The sequence below is a fragment of the Dendrobates tinctorius genome, unplaced genomic scaffold, assembly GCF_039654945.1.
Source record: "Dendrobates tinctorius isolate UK_male_01 unplaced genomic scaffold, ASM3965494v1 ptg000103l, whole genome shotgun sequence".
NCBI lineage: Eukaryota > Metazoa > Chordata > Amphibia > Anura > Dendrobatidae > Dendrobates > Dendrobates tinctorius.
Window position 1 is genome coordinate 38,142,203 of NW_027361771.1, and position 23,899 is coordinate 38,166,101.

Below are 23,899 nucleotides of genomic sequence, written 5' to 3' on the forward strand. Positions count from 1 at the left end.
TTACCTCTGTGCCTGCTGCTGTCCGCTCCTCCGTTCCTGTCCTTTGGTCCCGCCGTGCTCCCCGCACTGCTGGAGGCTCCAGGACTCGGCACTTGCGCTCTGGCACTCTTGGAGGGTGGTCACGCCTCCTCCAAGGTCCTGTAGCTTCTCTGATGTCCTGACCCGGGTGGCCACGTCCCCTCCCAGGTCCTTTATACACTTGGATATCCTGACCCGGAAATCCCAGCAGCCAATCCGGGTAAGGTGGGGGTTATTTGAACCTGCTTCCTCTTTCCTCTGGCGCCTGGTTATTGTTTAAGCTCCTGCTTCTGTGACCCAGGCCCGTGTCTATATTCTATGTGCACTATCTGCACGTCCGTGTCCTTGATCTCTGCCTGTTGCTCTGTTGTGCCTCCTGGCACAAGCTCAATCCTTGTACTCTGCCTGTTACTCTGTTGTGTCTCCTGGCACAAGCTCAATCCCTGTACTCTGCCTTGTGCTCTGTTGCGCCTCCGGGCACAAGCTCAATCCCTGTACTCTGCCTTGTGCTCTGTTGTGCCTCCTGGCACAAGCTCAATCCCTGTACTCTGCCTTGTACTCTGTTGTGTCTCCTGGCACAAGCTCAATCCCTGTACTCTGCCTGTTGCTCTGTTGTACCTCCTGTCACAAGCTCAATCCCTGTACTCTGCCTGTTGCTCTGTTGTGCCTCCTGGCACAAGCTCAGTCCCTGTACTCTGCCTGATGCTCTGTTGTGCCTCCTGGCACAAGCTCTGTCCCTGTACTTTGCCTGGTGCTCTGTTGTGCCTCCTGGCACATGCTTTGCTAAACTCCTGTGCTCTGCTCCGTATGTCCGTTCCTAGTGCCCCGGTGTTTGTCAGTCTCCTCAGTTATCCTTCTGTTCCATGTCTCTCCCGCTATCTGAGCAGTCCCTCTTGGTACCGGCTACCGTGGTTTTAGAGAGCCCTAGGCCTGTCCCTGACGATCCCTGTATAGGGGTCGGTCTTCACTAGGTTGGCTCGCCCTGGGCAATCTGCTCCACGGTCCAGAGGGTCCACTCTTATAGCTCGCCTCACTGAGGCATTACACTGACATAGACCACCTTTTCAGTTAGTCATTAAAAGGTATAAACTTTCAAATTTTAATATTTTTCTATCAAAATTCATAGGCACTGGTAGATATAACTATACAAGTGACTGATCGTATGTAGAATAAATTCCTGGTAGTTGATTTCATAGAGGTGTAGGAATTTAGTGTTTTGGATCATAGGTGCACTGGCATACTTGTATGGGCACTGTTTGAAATGTACTGTAGTCTGTGACCACTTCTATTTGGTTTTACAGAATGCGTATACACGTTCCCATTTTCTATTCAGGAACAGGCAGGAACACTGAATTGAAAATGTCAGAACTGTTGGATTCATCACATGACGGACAACAATGGCACCGGTCTATAATGGGCTCCATCAAGTTTCCATCATAGTTTTCATCCTTTTAAGGGAAAAAATAACTGCTAGAGGTGCTGTTTTTCCTTCATTTGTAATGTAGATATGAACCCAGCCTAAGTCCACACTTAGCTGTAGGGTGTATTATTTGCATTGTATGATGCGTATTTATACATTAATCTGGATGCTGATGAGATTTTGACAACTTTGTGCTCATGTTCTGTACATGTTTTGCATTGCACACGTTCACACCCCAATTCTGATTTTGCTCTTTCTTAACACTATATAGTGCACACTTGTGCGAGAATTTCTGCAATAAAACTATTGTGATGACTCTAGTATTTGGACTAAATGTCCTCCTTGGCACGACAGTGAGGAATAACTGTGAGGTGACTTTGGTGTTAAAAGAAACTGTTTGGAGCATAACTCTAAATCAATTTAAAGAAGCGCTCCTCCCATCATAATGTTATCCTCAATATATTGCATTCATCATATTATTTAGCAAGGTGTACTTACAACTGATAATTTTACCTTTCTACTAAGTTAATTCTTCTCTTTTCCATTAGGTCTATGACATTACATGTTTAAAAACTGACTAGGAGACTCCTTCAAAGCTCTATGTAGAAATAGATCAATTTTCCCTGCATGGCTCTTGAGTCACTGTAAAAGTTCCTGGCAGGGGGGAGGTGAGAAAAGCTGGGTGTCACAGGTGTGTCAGAGGCTGCAGACAGTCACTCTGCATCTGACTGCAGAAGGTCTCAGCAGTTTGCTTTGCAAACTTCTGCCTGGTCCTTCTGACTCTAGGACCCAGTGGCAACCTTCCCCCAGCTCTAGTTAACACACTTGGACCAGGTGTTTATAACTTTCAGCTTGCTGCTGGGAGTTGCCGGTGATATTTCCATTTACTGTTGAGGCTTGGAGCTATAGCAGTTGGCTCTCTTCTGATTTGGTGTTTGGAGGATGTCTGTGTTTCGCTAAGTTTTCCCCTTGTTTGTCTACCCCATCTGTTTTTTGTGGTAGTGGGGATTGACTAGTGTCATCCTGTCCTTCCCTATGCAGGGCTTATCTCCAGGGTCAGGTACGCATGCTATATAATATGATGATGGCAATAAAAACTTTGATGGGAGGAGGAGTGATTCTTTAAGGTCATCATAGGAGTCACTGGCACTCAGGCTAAGAGTGCAGATCATGAAGGTCTAACTAGGTTTCAGGTGTAGAGCGGAACTACACAGCTCCATTAACTGTATAATGGCCGTGGCCGAGCACTGCACATTCACCTGCTTTTCATTTAAATAGGAATGGATCTGCAATAATATGAAAATACTGATTTTGTTGGCAAGGAGATCCACGAGTGTCTTCTGGTATCTTCAGACTGTCTATACTCTCAGATCACAGGCAGTGGCTTACTGCAAAGTAAATGATTTGTACAACAACATTTCAGCATTTCAGATGTATATCTTTCCTTTTATTTCAGGACCGAGAGCTGAGACCAGAGGAAATCGAAGGTAGGAGGTCTATTACTTTTCTGTAAATATCTGTATCAAATACCGTATATACTTTGTGTCCCGACTAATATTGTAAATTCTTTGGCAAGCCTTGCTCTCCATTCTTGCAATCTACATTCACACTGTAATACATAATTTTGCAATGAACATCTTCTACTATAACTTATAACTTCTGAAGAACATCAAAATTATGCGCCAAGTTCCTTCTAGTGATGAGCGAGTATACTCGTTGCTCGAGTGATCTCCGAGTATTTGGATGTGCTCGGAGATTTAGTGTTTGTTGACACAGCTGCATGATTTGCGGCTACTAGACAGCCTGAATACATGTGTGGAATTCCTAACAAACAGGCAATCCCCACATGTATTCAGCCTGTCTAGCAGCCGGAAATCATGCAACTGCGTCGACAAATCTCCAGGCACGCCAAAATACCCGGAGATCACCCGATCATGCTCGGGAAAACCCGAGCAACGAGTATACTCGCTCATCACTAGTTCCTTCTTCTTGTGCATTTACCAGATAGGCTAACATAGGTATACTGAGGATTCTAGACACTATGGCTGAAAGCTAATTTATACATCCATCCGCTAAATGCTCCCATATTAGACTAAGGGTACTTTCACACATCCGTCGGGAAGAGTCCGGCGGCGTGCGGCCAAAAGCTGGACGCCTGGAATCGGCCATTAACGGAGGGACCAGAAGCAGAAGCAGTGCCACTTACGGCGCACATGGCTTTTATGAAATTTAGACGGCGCTCCCGGCTTTGATGAAAAGAATGTGCTGCGGTAAGGAGTGAGAGAGAGAGAGAGAGACAGAGATCGATCTACAACTCCGGGCATGCGTAGAGGGGGAAACTGAATGCGGTGGCCGGATGAGGGGAAAGACTGATCCGGTAGCCGGATTTTGCCATTCACCTTCATTGTCCCACAGAGCCGGGAGAGCCGCATCCGTCCTTGTCCGGTTTATTTCGCCGGACAAAAAAACGTTGCAGCACGCGTTCAGTACGGCCGCCGGAAGCGAGATTTGAGCCGGATCCGGTAAAAACCGGAACAAACGCAAACACATGCGGCGCGATCCGGCGCATGTGATAGTCAATGAGAAAAAACGCATCCGGCGGAAGAAAAAGCCGGATCCGTTTTTTTAAACACATGCCGGATCGCGCCTGACGGCAAAAACCGGATGTGTGAAAGAGGCAAAATATCAGCTGAACCCACCAATGTTGTAGTCTAATGTTTATAGGTGAGCCGGCTGACTGATAGTCAGGAGAGATGTCAGTTTTTCATGCCTGATTTCGGACTGCCAATAACATTGTTCTTCTGGAGATAGACCACCGGTGTAATCCATTGGCCTTCTCATAGAGAATACATGAGTGCTTAGCCGAATTAGTGCTCCTGTGCATGGGAGAGTCGCTATGATGGCTTTCAGCTGAGCCATCATTCGGACAACAGCCATCTAATGTGTGTAGACAGCTTTGCACTCTCTAGATGTGTGATGTGCTCAATCAGTAGATACCTATGACATATTGGGACAAGTATTTTTGGGGCTTTCATTAATATTAAAGTGATTGTTCAGCACTGAAAACATTATAGACAACACATAGGTTGTAGATACTTTCACACAACTACATATTATTTTCAAATGTAGTAGATGCATTTCAGGATGGTCTCCTTTAGGTACCATTTCAAAATTGAAGTTCTGAGAAAATGTACTTCCCTTTTATGCTTAAATGTAATAATCATATGTGTTTTCTTCTCAGAACTGAGAGAAGCATTTAAGGAATTTGATCGTGACAAAGATGGTTTCATTGGATACAAAGAGTTGGGCGAGTGCATGAGAACCATGGGATATATGCCTACAGAAATGGAGCTCATTGAACTCTCCCAGAAAATCAGTTAGTAGTACCTTTTTTTACTTTACGCTTTCTCTGACTGCCGGCCCTCTGTAAATGTCCAGAAACCTCCCAAATCTTCAACAAAAATTGCAAATACTAAATCCAGGGGGGGAGGGAAACGTAGCTGCAGTCTCGGCATAAAGGTGGAAATTCACAAAGACAGGGTCCTCTTGCTTCTCCCCACGACAAATGAATCAGGATCGAGCTGTGTGAATTCAAATATTTGGACCTTTGGTTCTCTCGATAGATGAGACACTGTCAGATTCTCCTTCTCTCAACTGAGTGTTCATGTAAATGGGAATCAGATTAAATAGATCATAGTTAAACAGCCATCTCAGCACTGAGTCAACAGCCATCTCAGGTCTATAATCACCTTAGAGACAAAACCTAAGATAAAAACAAAATGAGCAAATACCCTGCAGTAAGTAATGAAATAACAAGTAATAGGGAAAGTAAAAAAACAACAGGTACTTAGTTGACACCGTTTTGATCAAAACATTGTTAACTAAAGTTGTGTACAAGCAGATGCGAGGTTCCCCCCCCATACTTTTTGGGCTTGATATTTTGTCCTCCTGCTCAGCCCCATCTACATGAGGTTTGGTGACACTTGGTGTGGCTTAATATTAGAGATAGGAGCATCCCGATTGGGTACACCTTGTCTTGGTGGGTTGGCTTTTACGCTTTTTTTTATTAAAAAGTAGTGTCAACTAAGTCAGATATGTTATTTACAGATACCACTAACATTTATTTATTTACCTATTGCGGGGTATTTGCTCATTTGGTTTATATCTTAGGTTTTGTCTGTTAGGTGTACCTAGGCTTTGCAATTATACCTACAGTGCCCTGCAAAAGTATTCGGCCCCCTGGAACTTTTCAACCTTTTCCCACATATCATGCTTCAAATATGAAGATGCAAAATGTACATTTTTGGTGAAGAATCAACAACAAGTGGGACACAAATGTGAAGTTGATCAAAATTTATTGATTAATTTAAATTTTTGTGGAAATTCAAAAACTGAAAAGTGGGGTGTGCAACATTAATTGGCCCCTTTAACTTAATACTTTGTTGCACCACCTTTTGCTGCGATTACAGCTGCAAGTCGCTTGGGGTATGTCTCTATCAGTTTTGTACATTGAGAGACTGAAATTCTTGCCCATTCTTCCTTGGCAAACAGCTCGAGCTCAGTGAGGTTTGAAGGAGATCGTTTGTGAACAGCAGTTTTCAGCTCTTTCCACAGATTCTCGATTGGATTCAGGTCTGGACTTTGACTTGGCCATTCTAACACCTGGATACGTTTATTTGTGAACCATTCCGTTGTAGATTTAGCTTTATGTTTGGGATCATTGTCTTGTTGGAAGACAAATCTCTGTCCCAGTCTCAGGTCTTTTGCAGACTCCAACAGGTTTTCTTCAAGAATAGTCCTGTATTTGGCTCCATCCATATTCCCATCAATTTTAACCATCTTCTCTGTCCCTGCTGAAGAATATCAGGCCCAAACCATGATGCTGACACCACCATGTTTGACAGTGGGGATGGTGTGTTCAGGGTGATGAGCTGTGTTGCCTTTAAGCCAAACATATTGTTTGGCATTGTTGCCAAAAAGTTCGATTTTGGTTTCATCTGACCAGAGCACCTTCTTCCACATGATTGGTGTGTCTCCCAGGTGGATTGTTGCAAACTTTAAACGACACTTTTTATGGATATCTTTGAGAAATGGCTTTCTTCTTGCCACTCTTCCATAAAGGCCAGATTTGTGCAGTGTATGACTGATTGTTGTCCTATGGACAGACTGTCCCACCTCAGCTGTAGATCTCTGCAGTTCATCCAGAGTGATCATGGGCATCTTGGCTGCATCTCTGATCAGTCTTCTCTTTGTTTGAGATGAAAGTTTAGAGGGACGACCGGGTCTTGGTAGATTTGCAGTGGTATGATACTCCTTCCATTTCAATATGATCACTTGCACAGTGCTCCTTGGGATGTTTAAAGCTTTGGAAATCATTTTGTATCCAAATCCGGCTTTAAACTTCTCCACAACAGTATCACGGACCTGCCTGTTGTGTTCCTTGGTCTTCATGATGCTCTCTGTGCTTCAAACAAAACCCTGAGACTATCATAGAGCAGATGCATTTATACAGAGACTTGATTACACACAGGTAGATTATATATATCATCATTAGTCATTTAGGACAACATTGGATCATTCAGAGATCCACAATGAACTTCTGGAGTGAGTTTGCTGCACTGAAAGTAAAGGGGCCGAATAATATTGCACGCCCCACTTTTAAGTTTTTGAATTTCCACAAAAATTTAAAATAACCAACAAATTTCATTCAACTTCACAATTGTGTTCCACTTGTTGTTAATTCTTCACCAAAAATTTACATTTGGTATCTTTATGTTTGAAGCATGATATGTGGGAAAAGGTTGAAACATTCCAGGGGGCTAACTTCTTTTGTTTAATCACCTTGATGTGTTATTCCCAAAATATAAATGTTATGGGCTCACCTGGTGAGGTGGATTTTATAAGCCATAAGTTAAGATGAGCAGCACAGACAAAAGGCAACGATCTAGTGGAAAAGGACAGCAAGATATATAAAACAGAAACATATATGCAATCAGGAACTTGAAATAGTGACATGGGTCATAGCGAGATGTATAGAAATCAGAAACTTGCAGCAGGGATAGGGGTAATAGCAGAGACATATCTGCAATTATGCACCTTTGTAGCAAAAATGAGGTACATGCAGTTTGAGCTTGCAGAGAGCAAGAGCAACAGGGTTTACTGGGTTGTGTTCAGAAGTAGGTGGCTGCTGGAAAACAGACAAAAGTTTGCAATGAAAATGATTAGACACTTGGCTGGAGCTGTTAAATAGTTGATGAGGTAAACTCCTGAGAAGTCCATGGTAGCGGGGAGCTATATTTCATGAATACTCAGGCACACATCGCTATCTAATGTAGCCTTAAAATGCCTTGGGTGATGAGATCAGAGATGCTTGCTGGGTTTCCAGAGTAAGATGTCACGGTCTAGTGCAGATGGAACCGGCCATAATAGAACGTAGCATGGCACAGCCCAGGAGCCATGACAGGTGAGTAAGAGGACCCCTTTTTTAAAGCTCCTCTCATGTCTACAACACAGAATGCTTAGCATGAAATCTCTTTAATAAGATTTTAGTATTAATATATTAATATTCTGCTTAGGAACCAAGCATCTTTCATTGGAACTCTATCCCTTCCAGACTATCAAATAGAAAAGATTCTAACAGAATTTGTTTTGCCTCATACTGCGTGACAAAAAGAAACAGGAGCTGTCTTGGCTGTTTTAACTGTAGAAAATGTGTTGAGGACCAGACTACCTACTAAGACTATATGAAAAGCATTAGAAATTTTTAACGTGGAAGACAGAAAGTGACTGCTGCTGCCAAACTGGATTGCATCTCAGTCCTAGAGGTCATGAATGTCCTGACAGACACTGTTTATATCAGGGAGTTTACTTTCTGATGCAATTGGCAGAGTAAGATGAGGTTCTCGACCATACACGGTGACAACGTGATATTTCCCAGAAGACTCAGAAACTGAATTGTTATTCTTTTTGGAAATTGGAGAAGAATTGTACCTATTTGTGCCATAAACGTATTGATTTGCTTAGTTTGACCATTACTTTGGGGGAGATATGCAGTGGAGAGGTGTAGGATTAAAAAAATTAGATTCTTGCAGACTACATTCCAGAACTTGGAAACAAATTGTATACCATACCCTACACCAGGGGTCCCCAACCTGTAGTTCTGGAGCCACATGTGGCTCGCAGTCCCATGAATTGTGGCTTGCGGCTGTTTGCCAGCTTGGTGCATTAGCTCCAGAAGTGCAGATCTGGATGCACATATACTGGTCTTAGGACTTTAGAGATAATTTAAGTGAGGTAGGCTGGAGACAGGATGATACTACCTGTGAGAGGAGGTGTCTAAAGCTGGATGAGACAGTGTGTTGGGAGTGCTGGATGGGAGAATACTGAATGGGGGGATTGTGGGGACCGCTGTATCTTGGTATACTGCTTCAGGGTGAATTCTGTGGGAAAGCTTTGGTTATCATTATATCTGTAATGGGGGCTGTGAGGGGGAGGGAGTTGGATGTAGATCGTGACCCTCTCTCAGAGCTGAGTGTGACTCTCTAGGTCAGAAAGGTTGGGAACCACTGCCCTACACGAACTGTAAGACTGTGGAACTGGAAAATTAATTTGAAGAAAACTTGGGCTGTGAAGCAGATGGAAGACTAGATAATGGAACAAAATGAGACATCTTGGAGAAATGATCTACCAAGACCCTGATAGTAGTGAATCCTTGCGCCTCAGAAAGATCTGATCCATTGAAATTTCAGCTCAAGGTTCTTGTGAAATAGGTAGAGGTTCCAGAAGAGGTATTACAAGAGTCAAAAGACCTGGAAATGGAAAGCACTGCTTTTTATCTTAGTGATAGGCAAGGATGAAGTCAAACCACAAGAAGAAGAGTGACTATCAAGTTTAACAGTGACTCAGCTTACGGGTTGCCTGAAGACACTCCATATGTTTGATTTGTATATATGTGATATGAAATGGGTTAAATTTATACGAGTTAGCTAAGAGTTCTCAATCATCAATGCAGTAATTCCATTCATTGGGAGATAATTTCTTGGAGAAAGAAAAAGGGATACTTTCTAGATTCAGAAGAATTTTGTGAAAGTACTGCTACAACACTAATAGCAGAGACATCCACATCAAGGAAGAATGGCCTGACAACATCAGAGTGGTGTTGACCTGGAGATGTGGGAAAAACAGGACTTAAGTGAATAGTGGAATCAGACCGGTCCGACAACTAGCCCCCTTTCAAGTGAGGCCCTTAAAAGGAGCTTCCATTTGAGAATAATTTTTTATCAACTTTCGGAAATAGTTAGCAAAGCCTAGGAATCTTTGGGGAGCTTTACAGGGGTATTTCATTAAAAGTGAATCCCCAAATATAAAAAACAAAAAAAGCGCTGTGTTCACATTCACCCGGGCCCACCACCAGTGAGTTTTGCCACTGCTGCTGCTACATACACAGAAGATGTGTGGTTAGTTTTCCAAGATGTTGGAACAACCTCCCAGCTGAGTTCCTCCAAAAATATGTGCAAGTGTATCTAGAAGAATTGATGTTGTTTTGAAGGCTAAGAATGGTCACTCCAATTTTTGATTTTATACAGGTTTCTCTTTTGTTCATTCTCTTTTCAAATGATTGACAAAAATAAACTATAAACCCTTTTATATATGAAAGCTTTCTAACTTTTGCACAGTATTGTATATATTTAAACAGCTTGATCTTTTACATTTTCACTATTCTATGTTTTAATGTCCTGTCTGTAGGGCTACACTTCTGTTTATCTGGGAATAGGGATTTTGGAACTCCATGTAAGATCAGCGATGCAGTTTAGATGAGATTTCCTACTGTATACAATTCTCTTTAAACTAAATTGTTCTTTTGCCCATAGCAGGGGGTAAAGTTGACTTTGAAGACTTTGTAGAGCTGATGGGACCTAAACTTCTTGCAGAGACAGCTGACATGATTGGAGTGAAGGAGCTGAGAGATGCTTTTAAAGAGGTATGATATAAGGACTGCTATATCCAGATGAGAATTTGAAAACCACGTCTTCATGAACTTTACATGCATTGTATTGTATACAGTTAGGTCCATATATATTTGGATAGACAACATTTTTCTAATTTTGGTTCTAGACATTACCACAATGAATTTTAAACAAAACAATTCAGATGCAGTTGAAGTTCAGACTTTCAGCTTTCATTTGAGGGTAACCACATTAAAATTGGATGAAGGGTTTAGGAGTTTCAGCTCCTTAACATGTGCCACCCTGTTTTTAAAGGGATCAAAAGTAATTGGACAATTGACTCCAAGGCTATTTCATGGACAGGTGTGGGCAATCCCTTCATTATGTCATTCTCAGTTAAGCAGATAAAAGGCCTGGAGTTGATTTGAGGTGTGGTGCTTGCATTTGGAAGGTTTTGCTGTGAAGGAAACATGCAGTCACAGGAGCTCTCCATGCAGGTGAAACAAGCCATCCTTAAGCTGCAAAAACAGAAAAAACCCATCCGAGAAATTGCTACAACATTAGGAGGGGCAAAATCTACAGTTTGGTACATCCTGAGAAAGAAAGAAAGCACTGGTGAACTCATCAATGCAAAAAGACCTGGGCACCCACGGAAGACAACAGTGGTGGATGATCGCAGAATAGTCTCCATGGTGAAGAGAAACCCCTTCACAACAGCCAACCAAGTGAGCAACACTCTTCAGGAGGTAGGCGTATCAATATCCAAATCTACCATGAAGAGAAGACTGCATGAAAGTAAATACAGAGGGCTCACTGCACGGTGCAAGCCACTCATAAGCATCAAGAATCAAAAGGCTAGACTGGACTTTGCTAAAAAACATCTAAAAAAGCCAGCACCGTTCTGGAAGAACATTCTTTGGACAGATGAAACCAAGAGGTTTGCCTCTCTATCTGGACACCTCACATCCATGAATTGGCTGGTTCCTTATTGTGCCTCCTGATGAACCGTGTGGACGGGGAAACGCGTCGAGGCTGGAAGCTAAGTTTGGGTTAACCCCCAGCTGTTTCTTTGATTTTTTTTTTTTCTGGCAATTGATATCATCCATTGCCTTCTATGGGAACCAATATAGATATAATTCTGATGGTCCTTTATTGAACCACGCTATTTTTTACCTCTTGTCTGTGCTTGTCTGATTTTACTGCAGAGATTTTTTTTGGCTTTATTTGATAATGCATATGGAATCTATGTTTTCTGTAGTCTATTAATACCCCAAAAGACAAGATTGCCACTATCTACTGCTAGCTTATGGAATCTATATTTTCTGTGGTCGATTAATACCCAAAAAGACAAGACTTGCTGCTATCTATTGGTTATACAAGAGGTTTCTCTATGTTTACATGTAATAGCCTGTCTTTTACTTATTGTACATTACTAGCCTGTGTATTATATTAAGCACTATCTATTTCATCTCTTTTATTTGCTTATTGTTTTCCCACCTGTAGTTTATAAGGGTCATTTAGGGCGAGTCTGGGACAGCCACTGTGGAGTGGGGGCGCCAAATCGTATCTTTTAGGGTGCCAACCTCCACTGACAGGAAGGGATAGCAGGCTAGTGTAGGGCTATCGTAGGTTATTATTGTATAGAGTTTGATAATTGTGTTATTGCACTAGGGGGGTGTTTTTTACCTCAATTTATTAAAGTTTCATGTTTTTAAAGGGATTATATGATTGCACTTTTGATATTTCTTCCCTGGTCCTTTGGACATTTTTTTGATTACATAGGTGAAAGAGGATGGATAGGTAAAGGTAAGGTAATCATAAACTATCTCCTTAAAGTTTTTGACTAATAAAAAATGGTGTAATGATAGAAATTGCTAAAAAAAATAACAAAAAAGCATAAACTACCCTTAGATGCTGGCCTCAGTAGTCTTATGCTGTCTACCTTGGCATGAACACAAGGGCCACTAATTGGCTGCTTTAGTGATGTGTTGAAGACATAAAATCACCCCTGCTGACCTGCGTTTGCTTTCCCATCACTGCAATGAGATTGTGAGATGCCAATGGCTACCATGGCTGTGTACTAAAGTATTGCAATGTATTGTACTAGTGATCAAACGATTTCAGATTCAAGTCTCCTAGAGTTTTTAAAAAATATAAAAAAAAAAAAATTCAAAACACTCACCTTTTCGCAATCTATAAATTAAGAAATTAAACTAGAAAATAATCAGATTTGATATTGTTGCATCTGTAAATGTCTGCTATTTCAACACAGTAAATTTAATAAAAAGAAAAGAAAAAAAAACAAAGAAAAAAAGTAATTTTTTTTTTCGTTATCTAGCCTCCTGAAAAAGGAGAATAACATTTGATCAAAAAGTCATATTTAGCACATAACGGTACAAATACAAAAATTCCAGCTCGGTGCGTAATAAAAACATAAATTATCTGTAATTTATCATATCTTTGGGAATCTGATCTCAAATTATCTAGAAAGAAATCACTTACAGTGCCTTGCGAAAGTGTCTGGCTCCCTGGAACTTTTCAACCTTTTCCCACATATCATGCTTCAAACATAAAGATACCAAATGTAAATTTTTGGTGAAGAATCAACAAGTGGGACACAATTGTGACGTTGTGGAAATTCAAAAACTGAAAAGTGGGGCGTGCAATATTATTCGGCCCCTTTACTTTCAGTGCAGCAAACTCACTCCAGAAGTTCATTGTGGATCTCTGAATGATCCAATGTTGTCCTAAATGACTAATGATGATAAATATAATCCAACTGTATGTTATCAAGTCTCCGTATAAATGCACCTGCTCTGTGATAGTCTCAGGGTTCTGTTTGAAGCACAGAGACAATCATGAAGACCAAGAAACACAACAAGCAGGTCCATGATACTGTTGTGGAGAAGTTTAAAGCTAAATTTGGATACAAAATGATTTCCAAAACTTTAAACATCCCAATGAGTACTGTGCAAGCGATCATATTGAAATGGAAAGAGTATCATACCACTGCCAATCTACCAAGACCCGGACGTCCCTCTAAACTTTCATCTCAAACAAGGAGAAGACTGATCAGAGATGCAGCCAAGAGGCCCATGATCACTCTGGATGAACTGCAGAGATCTACAGCTGAGGTGGGACAGTCTGTCCATAGAACAACAGTCAGTCGTACTCTGCACAAATCTGGCCTTTATGGAAGAGTGGCAAGAAGAAAGCCATTTCTCAAAGATATCCATAAAAGTGTCATTTAAAGTTTGCAACAAGCCACCTGGGAGACACACCAAACATGTGGAAGACGGTGCTCTGGTCAGATGAAACCAAAATCAAACTTTTTGGCAACAATGCCAAACGATATGTTTGGCGTAAAGGCAACACAGCTCATCACCCTGAACACACCATCCCCACTGTCAAACATGGTGGTGGCAACATCATGGTTTGGGTCTGCTTTTCTTCAGCAGGGACAGGGAACATGGTTAAAATTGATGGGAAGATGGATGGACCTAAATACAGGACCATTCTTGAAGAAAACCTGTTGGAGTCTGCAAAAGACCTGAGACTGGGACAGATTTGTCTTCCAACAAGACAATGATCCCAAACATAAAGCTAAATCTACAATAGAATGGTTCACAAATAAACATATCCAGGTGTTAGAATGGCCAAGTCAAAGTCCAGACCTGAATCCAATCGAGAATCTGTGAAAAGAGCTGAAAACTGCTGTTCACAAACGATCTCCTTCAAACCTCACTGAGCTCGAGCTGTTTGCCAAGGAACAATGGGCAAGAATTTCAGTCTCTCAATGTACAAAACTGATAGAGACATACCCCAAGCGACTTGCTGCTGTAATCACAGAAAAAGGTGGTGCAACAAAGTATTAAGTTAAAGGGGCCAAATAAAATTGCACGCCCCACTTTTCAGTTTTTGAATTTCCACAAAAATTTAAAATAACCAATAAATTTCGTTCAACTTCACAATTGTGTCCCACTTGTTGATTCTTCACCAAAAATTTACATTTGGTATCTTTATGTTTGAAGCATGAAATGTGGGAAAAGGTTGAAAAGTTCCAGGAAGCCGAATACTTTCGCAAGGCACTGTAAATAGGACCTGCCTGACAAAGTGAAGTAGGCCAAAAGCCCCTCAAAAGCTAGAGATTATGCCGCCATCCAAAGAAATTCTGGAACAAATGAAAAACAAAGTAATTGAGAGCTATCAGTCTGGAAAAGGTTATAAAGCCATTTCTCAAGTTTTGGAACACCAGTGAACCACAGGGAGAGCCATTATCCACAAATGGGGAAAACATGATTATCCACAAATGGGGAAAACATGAAACAATTGTGAACCTTCCCAGGAGTGACCGGCTGACCAAAATTACCCCAAGAGAGCAGCAATGACTCATCCAAGAGGTACAAAAGACCCCACAACAACATCCAAAGAATTGCAGGCCTTACTTGCCTCAGTTAAGGTCAGTGTTCATGACTCCACCATAAGAAAGAGGCTGGGCAAAAATGGCCTGCATGGCAGAGTTCCAAGATGAAAATCACTGCTGAGCAATAAGAACATAAAGGCTTGTCTCAGTTTTGCCACAAAACATCTTCATGATTCCCAAGACTATTGGGAGAATATTCTGTGGACTGATGAGATAAAAGTTGAACTTTTTGGAAGGTGAATGTCCCATTACATACAATAGTAAAATATGGTGGCAGTAGTGTGATGGTCTCGGGCTGTTTTTCTGCTTCAGGACCTGGAAGACTTGCTGTGGTAAAATGGAACCATAAATTCTGCTGTCTCCCAAAAAATCCTGAAGGAGAATGTAAGGCCATTTGTTCATGACCTCAAGGTGAAGCACACTTGGGTTATACAGCAAGACAATGATCCAAAACACACCAGCAAGTCCATCTCTGAATGACTTAAGAAGCACTAAATTAATACTTTGGAGTGGCCTAGTCAAAGTCCTGACCTTAATCTGATTGAGGTGCTGTGGCATGACATTAAAAAGGCGGTTCATGCTAGGAAACGGATTTCTTTTTCCCTTAATAATAATAAAGACCTTCATTTAAAAACTGTATTTTGTGGTTACTTGTGTTATCTTTGTCTAATATTTCCATTTATTTGGTGAGCTGAAACATTTAAAGCGAACCTGTCAACAGGTTTGGCCGATATAAGATACAGCCACTGCCTTTCAGAGTTTATCTACAGCATTCTAGAATGCTGTAGATAAGCCCCGGCTCTGACCTGAAAGACAAGAAAAATAAGTTTTATTATACTCACCTGCGGGGCGGTCCGGTCCGATGGGTGTTGCGGATCCAGGTCCGACGCCTCCCATCCTCTTGCGCCGCCACACTTCTGCTTGCTTCATATTCAAAATTAGGTAGTCCACAAGGTTTACATTCTAGTGTGTAACGTTTCGGTCACTATCTGGACCTTCTTCAGACTATACATACACAATATAACAGAAAAAAACAAACAGTCAGAAAAATACAGCCATATGTTTTGATCCATATTTAAACAACTGGTCACATATCAATTGAAACAATATAGCCCAAAGCAAAGATAAAGCGAAGCTAAGTCTAGTGCCAAGTACCACAAGAGCGATTCATGTATACAGTTAAGGGATATACATCCCAATAGAAATGTACCAAAAATGTTTACATACAGAATCATCCCAGAAAGAAACTTCTTTCACAAATAATATTGAAAACATATCATTTAAATAGAGAACATTGGTTATCTCAGTATGAGGATTCCATAAGGGATTACATGTATAATTATATCCTGAACTGAAAAAGAATCCCTCTCAAAAGACAATGCCAGAGATATCTCACATGGAAAGGTTTATGAGGGGTATGGTAAGGGCTTATTGTAGCAACAATTTAATAGTACCATACCAAAGATGGATAATATATTGTCTCAAAAAATAAAAATTGACAACCGAAAAGTATATAGCCAAATGGCAAATGAAATGGCATAAATCTTACCAATGTAAACACTTGGAATCTCTCAAATGCATAGGCTAGTAAATGATCAAAAGGCAGCCCTGCTAAAAAGACAACAGATAGAGCCGGTGAGAACTGTATAATGTAATAGGGGCACATAGTGAATGGAGAAACACCAAGCTTACCATAAACAGCCGTAGTTCCCGTGCTGGGTGAAAGTCATGCGCTAAAAGAAGTACGCAGGTAAGCTATTTATATTATATGTTTTTAATATTAAGAAGTTTATGGATCAAAACATATGGATCTATTTTTCTGACTGGTTTTTTTTTTTTTTCTGTTATGTTTATGTATAGTCTGAAGAAGGTCCGGATAGTGACAGAAACGTTACACACTAGAATGTATACCTTGTGGACTATCTAATTGTGAATAAAAACAAATTAATTTTTCTGCATTTGGGAGTGCTGGATTTTTTTCTGCATTTGATCTGGACTGGTATCCTTTTCTGTGCACCACACACTATTATTACAGAGTGACGTGTTTTTTTTGCTTTTGTTCCTGCTTGCTTCATGGCCCCCTAGCATTGCGCTCCTGCGCAAGTGTATTTATCTGCCCTGTTGAGGCCAGAGCAAAGTACTGCAGTTCGCAGGCACCGGGAAAGGTCAGAGAGGCCCAGCGCCTGCTCACCGTAGAAATTTGTTCTGCCCTCAACAGGGGAGATAAGTACGCCTGCGCAGGAACGCAATGCCGGGGAGCATGTGAAGCAAGCAGGAGGGGGGGCATCACAAGAAGATAGGAGGCGACGGACCAAGACCCACCACACCCATCGGACCGCCCCCGGGTGAGTGTAATAAAACTTATTTTTCTTATCTTTCAGGTCGGATCGGGGGCTTATCTACAGCATTATAGAATGCTGTAGATAAACTCTGAAAGGCAGTGGCTGTATCTTATATCGGCCAAAAGTGCTGATACGTTCCCTTTAAGTGTGACAGACATGCAAAAGAATAGAAAATTAAGAAGGGGCAAACACTTTTTCACACAACTGTATGTATTCTGTTTGATTCTTTAATCCTTCAGCAGGCATAGTATTATGTTTTCTGTTCTATTATGATTTATGGCACAGCTAATAACACATTTTTATTAAAACCACAGTTTGACTCCAATGGTGATGGCAGAATCAGCACTCGGGAACTACGTGAGGCTATGAAGAAACTCCTTGGTCAACAACTGGGCCCCCGCGAAGTTGATGAAATCCTGAGAGATGTGGATGTGAATGGGGATGGACTTGTAGACTTTGAAGGTAGGATGATCTACGGTATCTACTTAATCTGAAGATAGATTCTAATATTAAGGTAATTTTTGTCCCTTGTGGTACAATCCTTGGAATATCAAGATCATCAAATTTGAGTAGTCATTATATTAACAGGAAGTGATAAATGTGTTACGTTTTGAAGTCAACCTGGCATCACCAGGCTGCATACTGATGTTGAGCAGAGAATACACCCGATCCACATAACACAAGGGGGGGACCAGAACTGCCAAACTCAAGAGATCCAATGCCATTCATAATAACTAGTATTGCAGGTGTGTGCTATCAGATTCACTATATCTTAACTATGGCTAAGATATTTGGTTGCTTAACAAGAACCCTCCACTTTCCTAAAGAGGGATATAACATTTACGCATAAAATATAATGTTTTTCTAAACTAGACAACACTTCCCTACAATTTTTAATCTCTGTATTTTAAGAGGATCAGTCACCAGGTCAAAAATGCCCAGTTTTTGCTCCACTATTTTTTTTTTTTTAGTTTTGTCATACGGTTACAGGGGTATGGACCTTTTTGCTGACGGTTATTTTTTGTGGTCTTTATCAAGGGGTGTGGCTCATGGGATTTTCTGGGGGAATGTCTTAAATCTGCTGTCCATTATCACCGTGTGGCCAGGTTCACATTTCATCCAGAAAACGTAGATGATTTGTTTCTTACTTGTCATCGCTCTGCAATCTATTTTTCATTTTGTAATTAGAAATGGGATTTTTTTTAATTAAATAATTGCCCCTTTTTGTCCTGATTTATACATCGCAAAAAGTGGTACCGTTTCCTAAGTAAATGCTCAGTCTCAACACTGCTTCAACTGACAGACAACTGGGATAAATACTGATATGTCTGCCCTATACAGCTCCAAGTGGCTGATTCTCTTCAGTTGTCCGGCAGCAGTTGACTTCTGTGATACATGGGAATGGGAAATTGATTTCAGGTTCCCAAAATTTTCTTGGCATGGGGACAGACAAAGCTGAATAAAGACCTAATACATGTTCACACGACTATTCTTTTTGGTAGTGATGTCTGATATTATTCATGGCAAAAATGAGAGCAGTCCGAAAATAAGTCAATGAGATCTTTGAAGCTTCTTTTAAAAGGAAACTGTCTGCCCAAAAAAATAGTAGTCACCATAATGGTAATCTGCATGGAAACACCATTTTAAACATGTGTAGCAGCCTATTTGGAAGTGAGGGGGAAAAAAGTCATATTCTCCCAATAGTTGTCGGGGTAAGGAACAGTCAGAGCTCAGTGTACAGTGAGTAATCTATAGTCACTCTTACTGTACCTTAACTGACATCCTGCTCTGCAGCGGGTATTATGGCTGCCTGTCATTCAAAGTTCAGGGGGAGTGATTATCACGCACTTGTGTGGCGCACCTGAGGCTTCAGTCGCCACAGAGGTACTGCACCTCCTCCTGAGGTGTGGTGCCCCACCATTCAGGTAAGGTGGAGACACCTGACCACACTCCAACACCTGCATCCCACACAACACAGTAGTGTAGCAAAGCACCCTTTGGTTGCTCCCTGCTTGGAACATGAAGCGTGCTGGGAGGTGGGTGGAGTTTAGTGAGCATTAAAAGAGCGGGAAGAGTATAGGATTTGGTCAGTCAGTCAGTCAGTCAGTCTGACAGAGTCAGAGGAGGAGTGAAGATCCCCTGAGTGGGATGGATGAAAGAAGTGCTGCAGCCAACCTCAGTGACCTGGGTCCGCTGGCACAGGAAAGGAACATTGATAGAAAGCCTGACTCTCTCCATAAGAAAGCAGGATTAGTACGGAACGTGAGGAGAGGAGGACTAAGGATTAAAGGATTAGGGTTAGAGCAGAACCCTTCCCAAGTTCACAGCGCAAGGCCGGGGTCCTGTCCCCGAGGTTGTATGAATACTAATGGTCCTGCAGCAGACACTGGAGGAATAGAAGTTGTCACTGGGTCTCCCCCGTCCCAGGGCTGTGGGGTACTCGGTACCGGGTTGGTGTCCGGGGGATGCGCTGCTGTGGCGGTGACCCGGTCCGTGGCCCTTCTGCGCCCAATGAAATGGCGGTTCTTTGTGATAGTTTGTAGAAATGGTTCGTGACGCCACCTGTGGTGTTTGGCAAGTGTGATGTTAAGCTAACGCTGCGTGCAGATCCGCTGGGACCAGCGTCGGACTGGAGCACCTTGGGCCCACCAGAGAAAATCATTCTTGGGGCCCACTATGTAGCTACATAGAAATAAATACAAGACCACCAATTGTGTGGTAAAACACACTAATATCAGGGTATAATATAAAGTAGTACAAATCTTAATTATGTAGCAGGAGTTGGGGTAGCCTCCCTCATAGAATATAAAGCAGCCCCCTCATATAGTATAATGCAGCCCCCTCATAGAATATAATGCAGCCATCTCATAGAATATAGCCCTCTCATAGGGTATAATGCTGCCCCCTCATAGGGTATAATGCTATATAGATATAGAGTTAGATAGATATAGATAGAAAGATAGATGTAGAAATATATAGATATAGAGATAGATAGTAGATAATGGATAGATAGAGATAGATAATAGATAGAGATCGATAGAGATAGATATAAAGATAGATATAGATGGAAATATAGATATAGAGATAGATAGATTGATAGAGATAGATAGAAAATAGATGATAGATAGATAGAGATAGATAGCTATAGATAGAAAGATAGAGAGATAGATAGCTATAGATAGAAAGATAGATAGATAGATAATAGATAGAGATAGATAATAGATAGAAATATAGAGATATAGTAATAATAATATAGAGATATATAGATAGATATAGAGATAGATAGCTACAGATATAGATAGATAGATAGATAGATATAGAGATAATAGATATAGAGTTAGATAGAAATAGTTAGATAGATATAGATAGAGCGATAGATAGAGATAGAGATATAGAGATAATAGATAGATATAAAGATAGATATAGAGATAGATATAGAGATAGATAGATATAGTGATAATAGATAGCTATAGAGATAGAGCGATAGATACATAGCATTAGATATAGAGATAGATAGATATAGGGAGAGATAGATATATAGATAGATAGATAGATAGATATAGAGATAGATAGATATAGATAGGTAGAGAGATAAATATAGAGATAAATAATGGATAGATAGATAGAGATAGATAGATATAGAGACAGATAGATAGATAGACAGATATAGATAATAGAGAAAGAGATATATATAGAGAGATATATAGAGATAGATATAGAGATAGATATCTAGATAGATAGAGAGAGAGACAGATAGAGAGAGAGATAGAGATATAAAAAAACAAACCACGATACTCACCTCTCCTCCTCGCTCCCACGCTGATCCCGGCTTCAGTGTCAGGAGCTACCCCCTCTGCCAGACACACAGCGGGTGCGCGATGTAGTGACGTCATCGTGCACTGGCTGTGAGTCAGGAGCAGAGGGGACTGAGGGCGGCACCGGCCCTGATTTACAGATGCAGAGCGGCTTACTGGGCTGGGGGCGGGGCCTCTGGGGGTGGAGACTGTGAAATGATATTCACTGCTTTGCAGTGAATATTCATTTCTCTTTAGCAGCGGGGACAGGGACTTCTGTCTCCTGTCACCCGCTGCTGCTCCACTGGCAGGGGCCCCCATAGCAGCTGCATGGTGTGCGACACACCACTGGCTGGGGGCCCCTGGAGCAGCAGGGGCCCTAGGCAACTGCTGGCCCTATATGCCAGCAGGTGCCAGAGCCCACCAGATGCCAGGGCCCACCGGAGAATCCACCGGTTCTCCGGTGGGCCAGTCCGACGCTGGCTGGGACTGATGGTGTATGCAGCATAGATGGTAAAGCTCCCCACAGGTGGAGCTGTAGTCCTAGGGCAGTGTAGATATAGTTATGGAGGAGAGGCTCAGATGGCGTGGTTGCTGGTACCCAAGTGTAGCGGCGCTCGAATAACTGGAGGACACCAAAGTGTGTGGTTCCAAAGCTTTACTCACAGTCTGCAGTTCACACAGGTGCTTGCCTCCGTGCTGTGTTCTCCAGGTCAGGGCCCCAGCCAACCTCCAGGCAAGATAGGATTCTCCCTTCCAACACTCCGCCAACTTGTACCTTCCTGAACGTCTCCTCTAATGCGCCTTTAAGTGTGAAGCACCTCAGTACCGTGGTTCCCTGGAGTACCTCTTGTCTCGGGTTCCTATGACCCTTACTTGTATGACAGTCAGCTGTAGCTTCTTTCGGGGACTCCTCACTCAGGAGTCCTGGCTCACTATCCAAGTGCTGTTGTGTCCCAAGTCTATGATGGGAGTAAGGCGTTAGGGGCTCACTACTCCACCGGTGTCTGTTGCTGGATATTAAGGATCTGATCAACCTCGGGGACCGGGCCCCGGCCTTGCGCTTTGGACTGTAAGGGTTGTCTATCTCTCTAACCCACTTCCCACCGTCCTTCTGTTCTCCTTCTTTCCCATCTGTTCTGTCTTTCTATGGAAGCTGTAGTTTCAGGTCTACGTCTCTTCTCCTTTCCTTCCTTTCCGTGCCAGCTGGCCCAGATCACTGGGGCAGCTGCAGCACTCCTTCCTCCATCCCTTCTTCCAGGGATCCTCACTCCTCACTGAGTGACTGTCCTTTCCCTCTCCGCCTGCTCTCTCTGCAGACTAACCTTCAACTCATCTCAGACTAATCTGATCTAATCTGATCTGAATCCTACACTTTCCCCTTCCTTTATACTAACTCCACCCACCTCCCAGCACATCTCGTGTTACGAAGCAGGGTTCCACGAAGGGTGCTCTGCTACCCCCAGCCTGAAGCTGCAATGTGGCCCTACTGAACTATCCTGTGTGTGGGATGCAGGTGTTGGAGTGTGGTCAGGAGTTCTCACCTTACCTGGATGGTGGGGCACTACACCTTAGGAGAAGGTGCAGTACCTCTGTGGCGACTGAAGCCTCAGGGGCGCCACATCACCACTTTAATCCCACAAAAGACTTGGGGGCACAACAGCAACGTGAGTGAGCCGGGACTTAGTAACAAGGAGTCCCCGAAGTAGGTTACAGCTGTCTGCCGTACAAGTAGAGTTCATAGGAACATCTGACAGGAGGAACTCCAGTGTAACTCAGTACTGTGAGTACTTCACTATAGGCGCAAAAGGGAGACGTTCAGAAAAGGCACATATGTTGGCGGAGTGTTGGAAAGGAGTACTTCATCTTGTCTGGAAGTTGGCTGAGCTCCTGACCCGGAGGACACGGCACCGAGGCGGGCACATGTACCTGGAACAGACTGTGAGTACAGCTTTGGAACTACATGCCCTGGTGTCCTCCACTTATTCCTGCGTCAACACACCCAGCACTGCTACATCCTTGTGCCTAGCCCTGCACCATCCACGTCTCTCTCCTATCTCTTCATCTACACTGCCCTGGGACTACAGCCCTGCCTGTGGAGGGCTACACCATCATTGCTGCACCACACCATCTGTCCCAGAGGATCTGTCTGCAGCATCGGCTTAACATCTTCATTGCCGAACACCACAGGTGGCGTCACAAAACATTCATTAATAAACTTTATTCCATCACTCAACATTCCCCTTTTACAATGGACGCCCAGGGCAACGGACCGGGTCACAGCTACCGTGACAAGTCCCATTGAAATCATCGGGCCCGGTACCGAGTACCCCACGGCCCTGGGTGAGGGCGATCCACTTGCGGTACACTGAGTGATGACTGTTCACGGCACCCCGATGGGAAGAGCACCTCTAATGTTTAGAATGGTGTATACTAGCAGATTACCAAAATGGCTGCAGGTAAATATCATTATTTTTTGACAGGGTGCCTTTAAGAACCCTTTAGGGAAAAAAACCCAACAGATTTAATAAAACCATCATGGTGCCAGTGCGATGCTTCACCTCTAGCTTTAAATCCAATGTTATTTCCAGGTCTTTCATCTGATCTCCTTCTTTTGCTTCTCTTACAGAGTTTGTACATATGATGTCTCGCTGATGACCTGAAGTGAAGTCTGGAGTAGTCCTGTAGAAGCCATTGTGTGTTTGAACTTGAATATACCAAATAAATGTATATTATTGTAATGAACTGTACATGCATTCTTGCTATTCTTACCAACATTCCCACAAAGGCTGGGATGCTCCTGGAAAAATGGAACTTCCAGGAATAGTTGGCAAATCTATGAGCCACCACCCAAACCTCCCAGATACCCCTGAATAACAACGCTTCTGTAAGGCTCGAAGCACATTTATCCTGTGCTCTGCACTTACATTGGGGTTTCCATGTAAATCTCTGAAATA

The 23,899-nt window shown here is 42.4% G+C and overlaps 1 protein-coding gene across 11 annotated transcripts in view; it reads left to right on the forward strand.

The window, feature by feature from the left end:
• LOC141100048 (calcium-binding protein 2-like) overlaps window positions 1-23,687 on the forward strand; it is a 144,809-nt gene extending 121,122 nt beyond the window's left edge. For all 11 annotated transcript variants that reach the window (XM_073588230.1, XM_073588226.1, XM_073588225.1 and 8 more), the window contains 5 exons: window positions 2,895-2,925; window positions 4,680-4,814; window positions 10,309-10,418; window positions 17,463-17,610; window positions 23,572-23,687. In XM_073588230.1, the coding sequence (XP_073444331.1) occupies window positions 2,895-2,925; window positions 4,680-4,814; window positions 10,309-10,418; window positions 17,463-17,610; window positions 23,572-23,597 (450 nt within the window). In that variant the 3' untranslated portion in view covers window positions 23,598-23,687. The remainder of the gene's footprint in view (window positions 1-2,894; window positions 2,926-4,679; window positions 4,815-10,308; window positions 10,419-17,462; window positions 17,611-23,571) is intronic.
• Window positions 23,688-23,899: the final 212 nt, after the last annotated feature.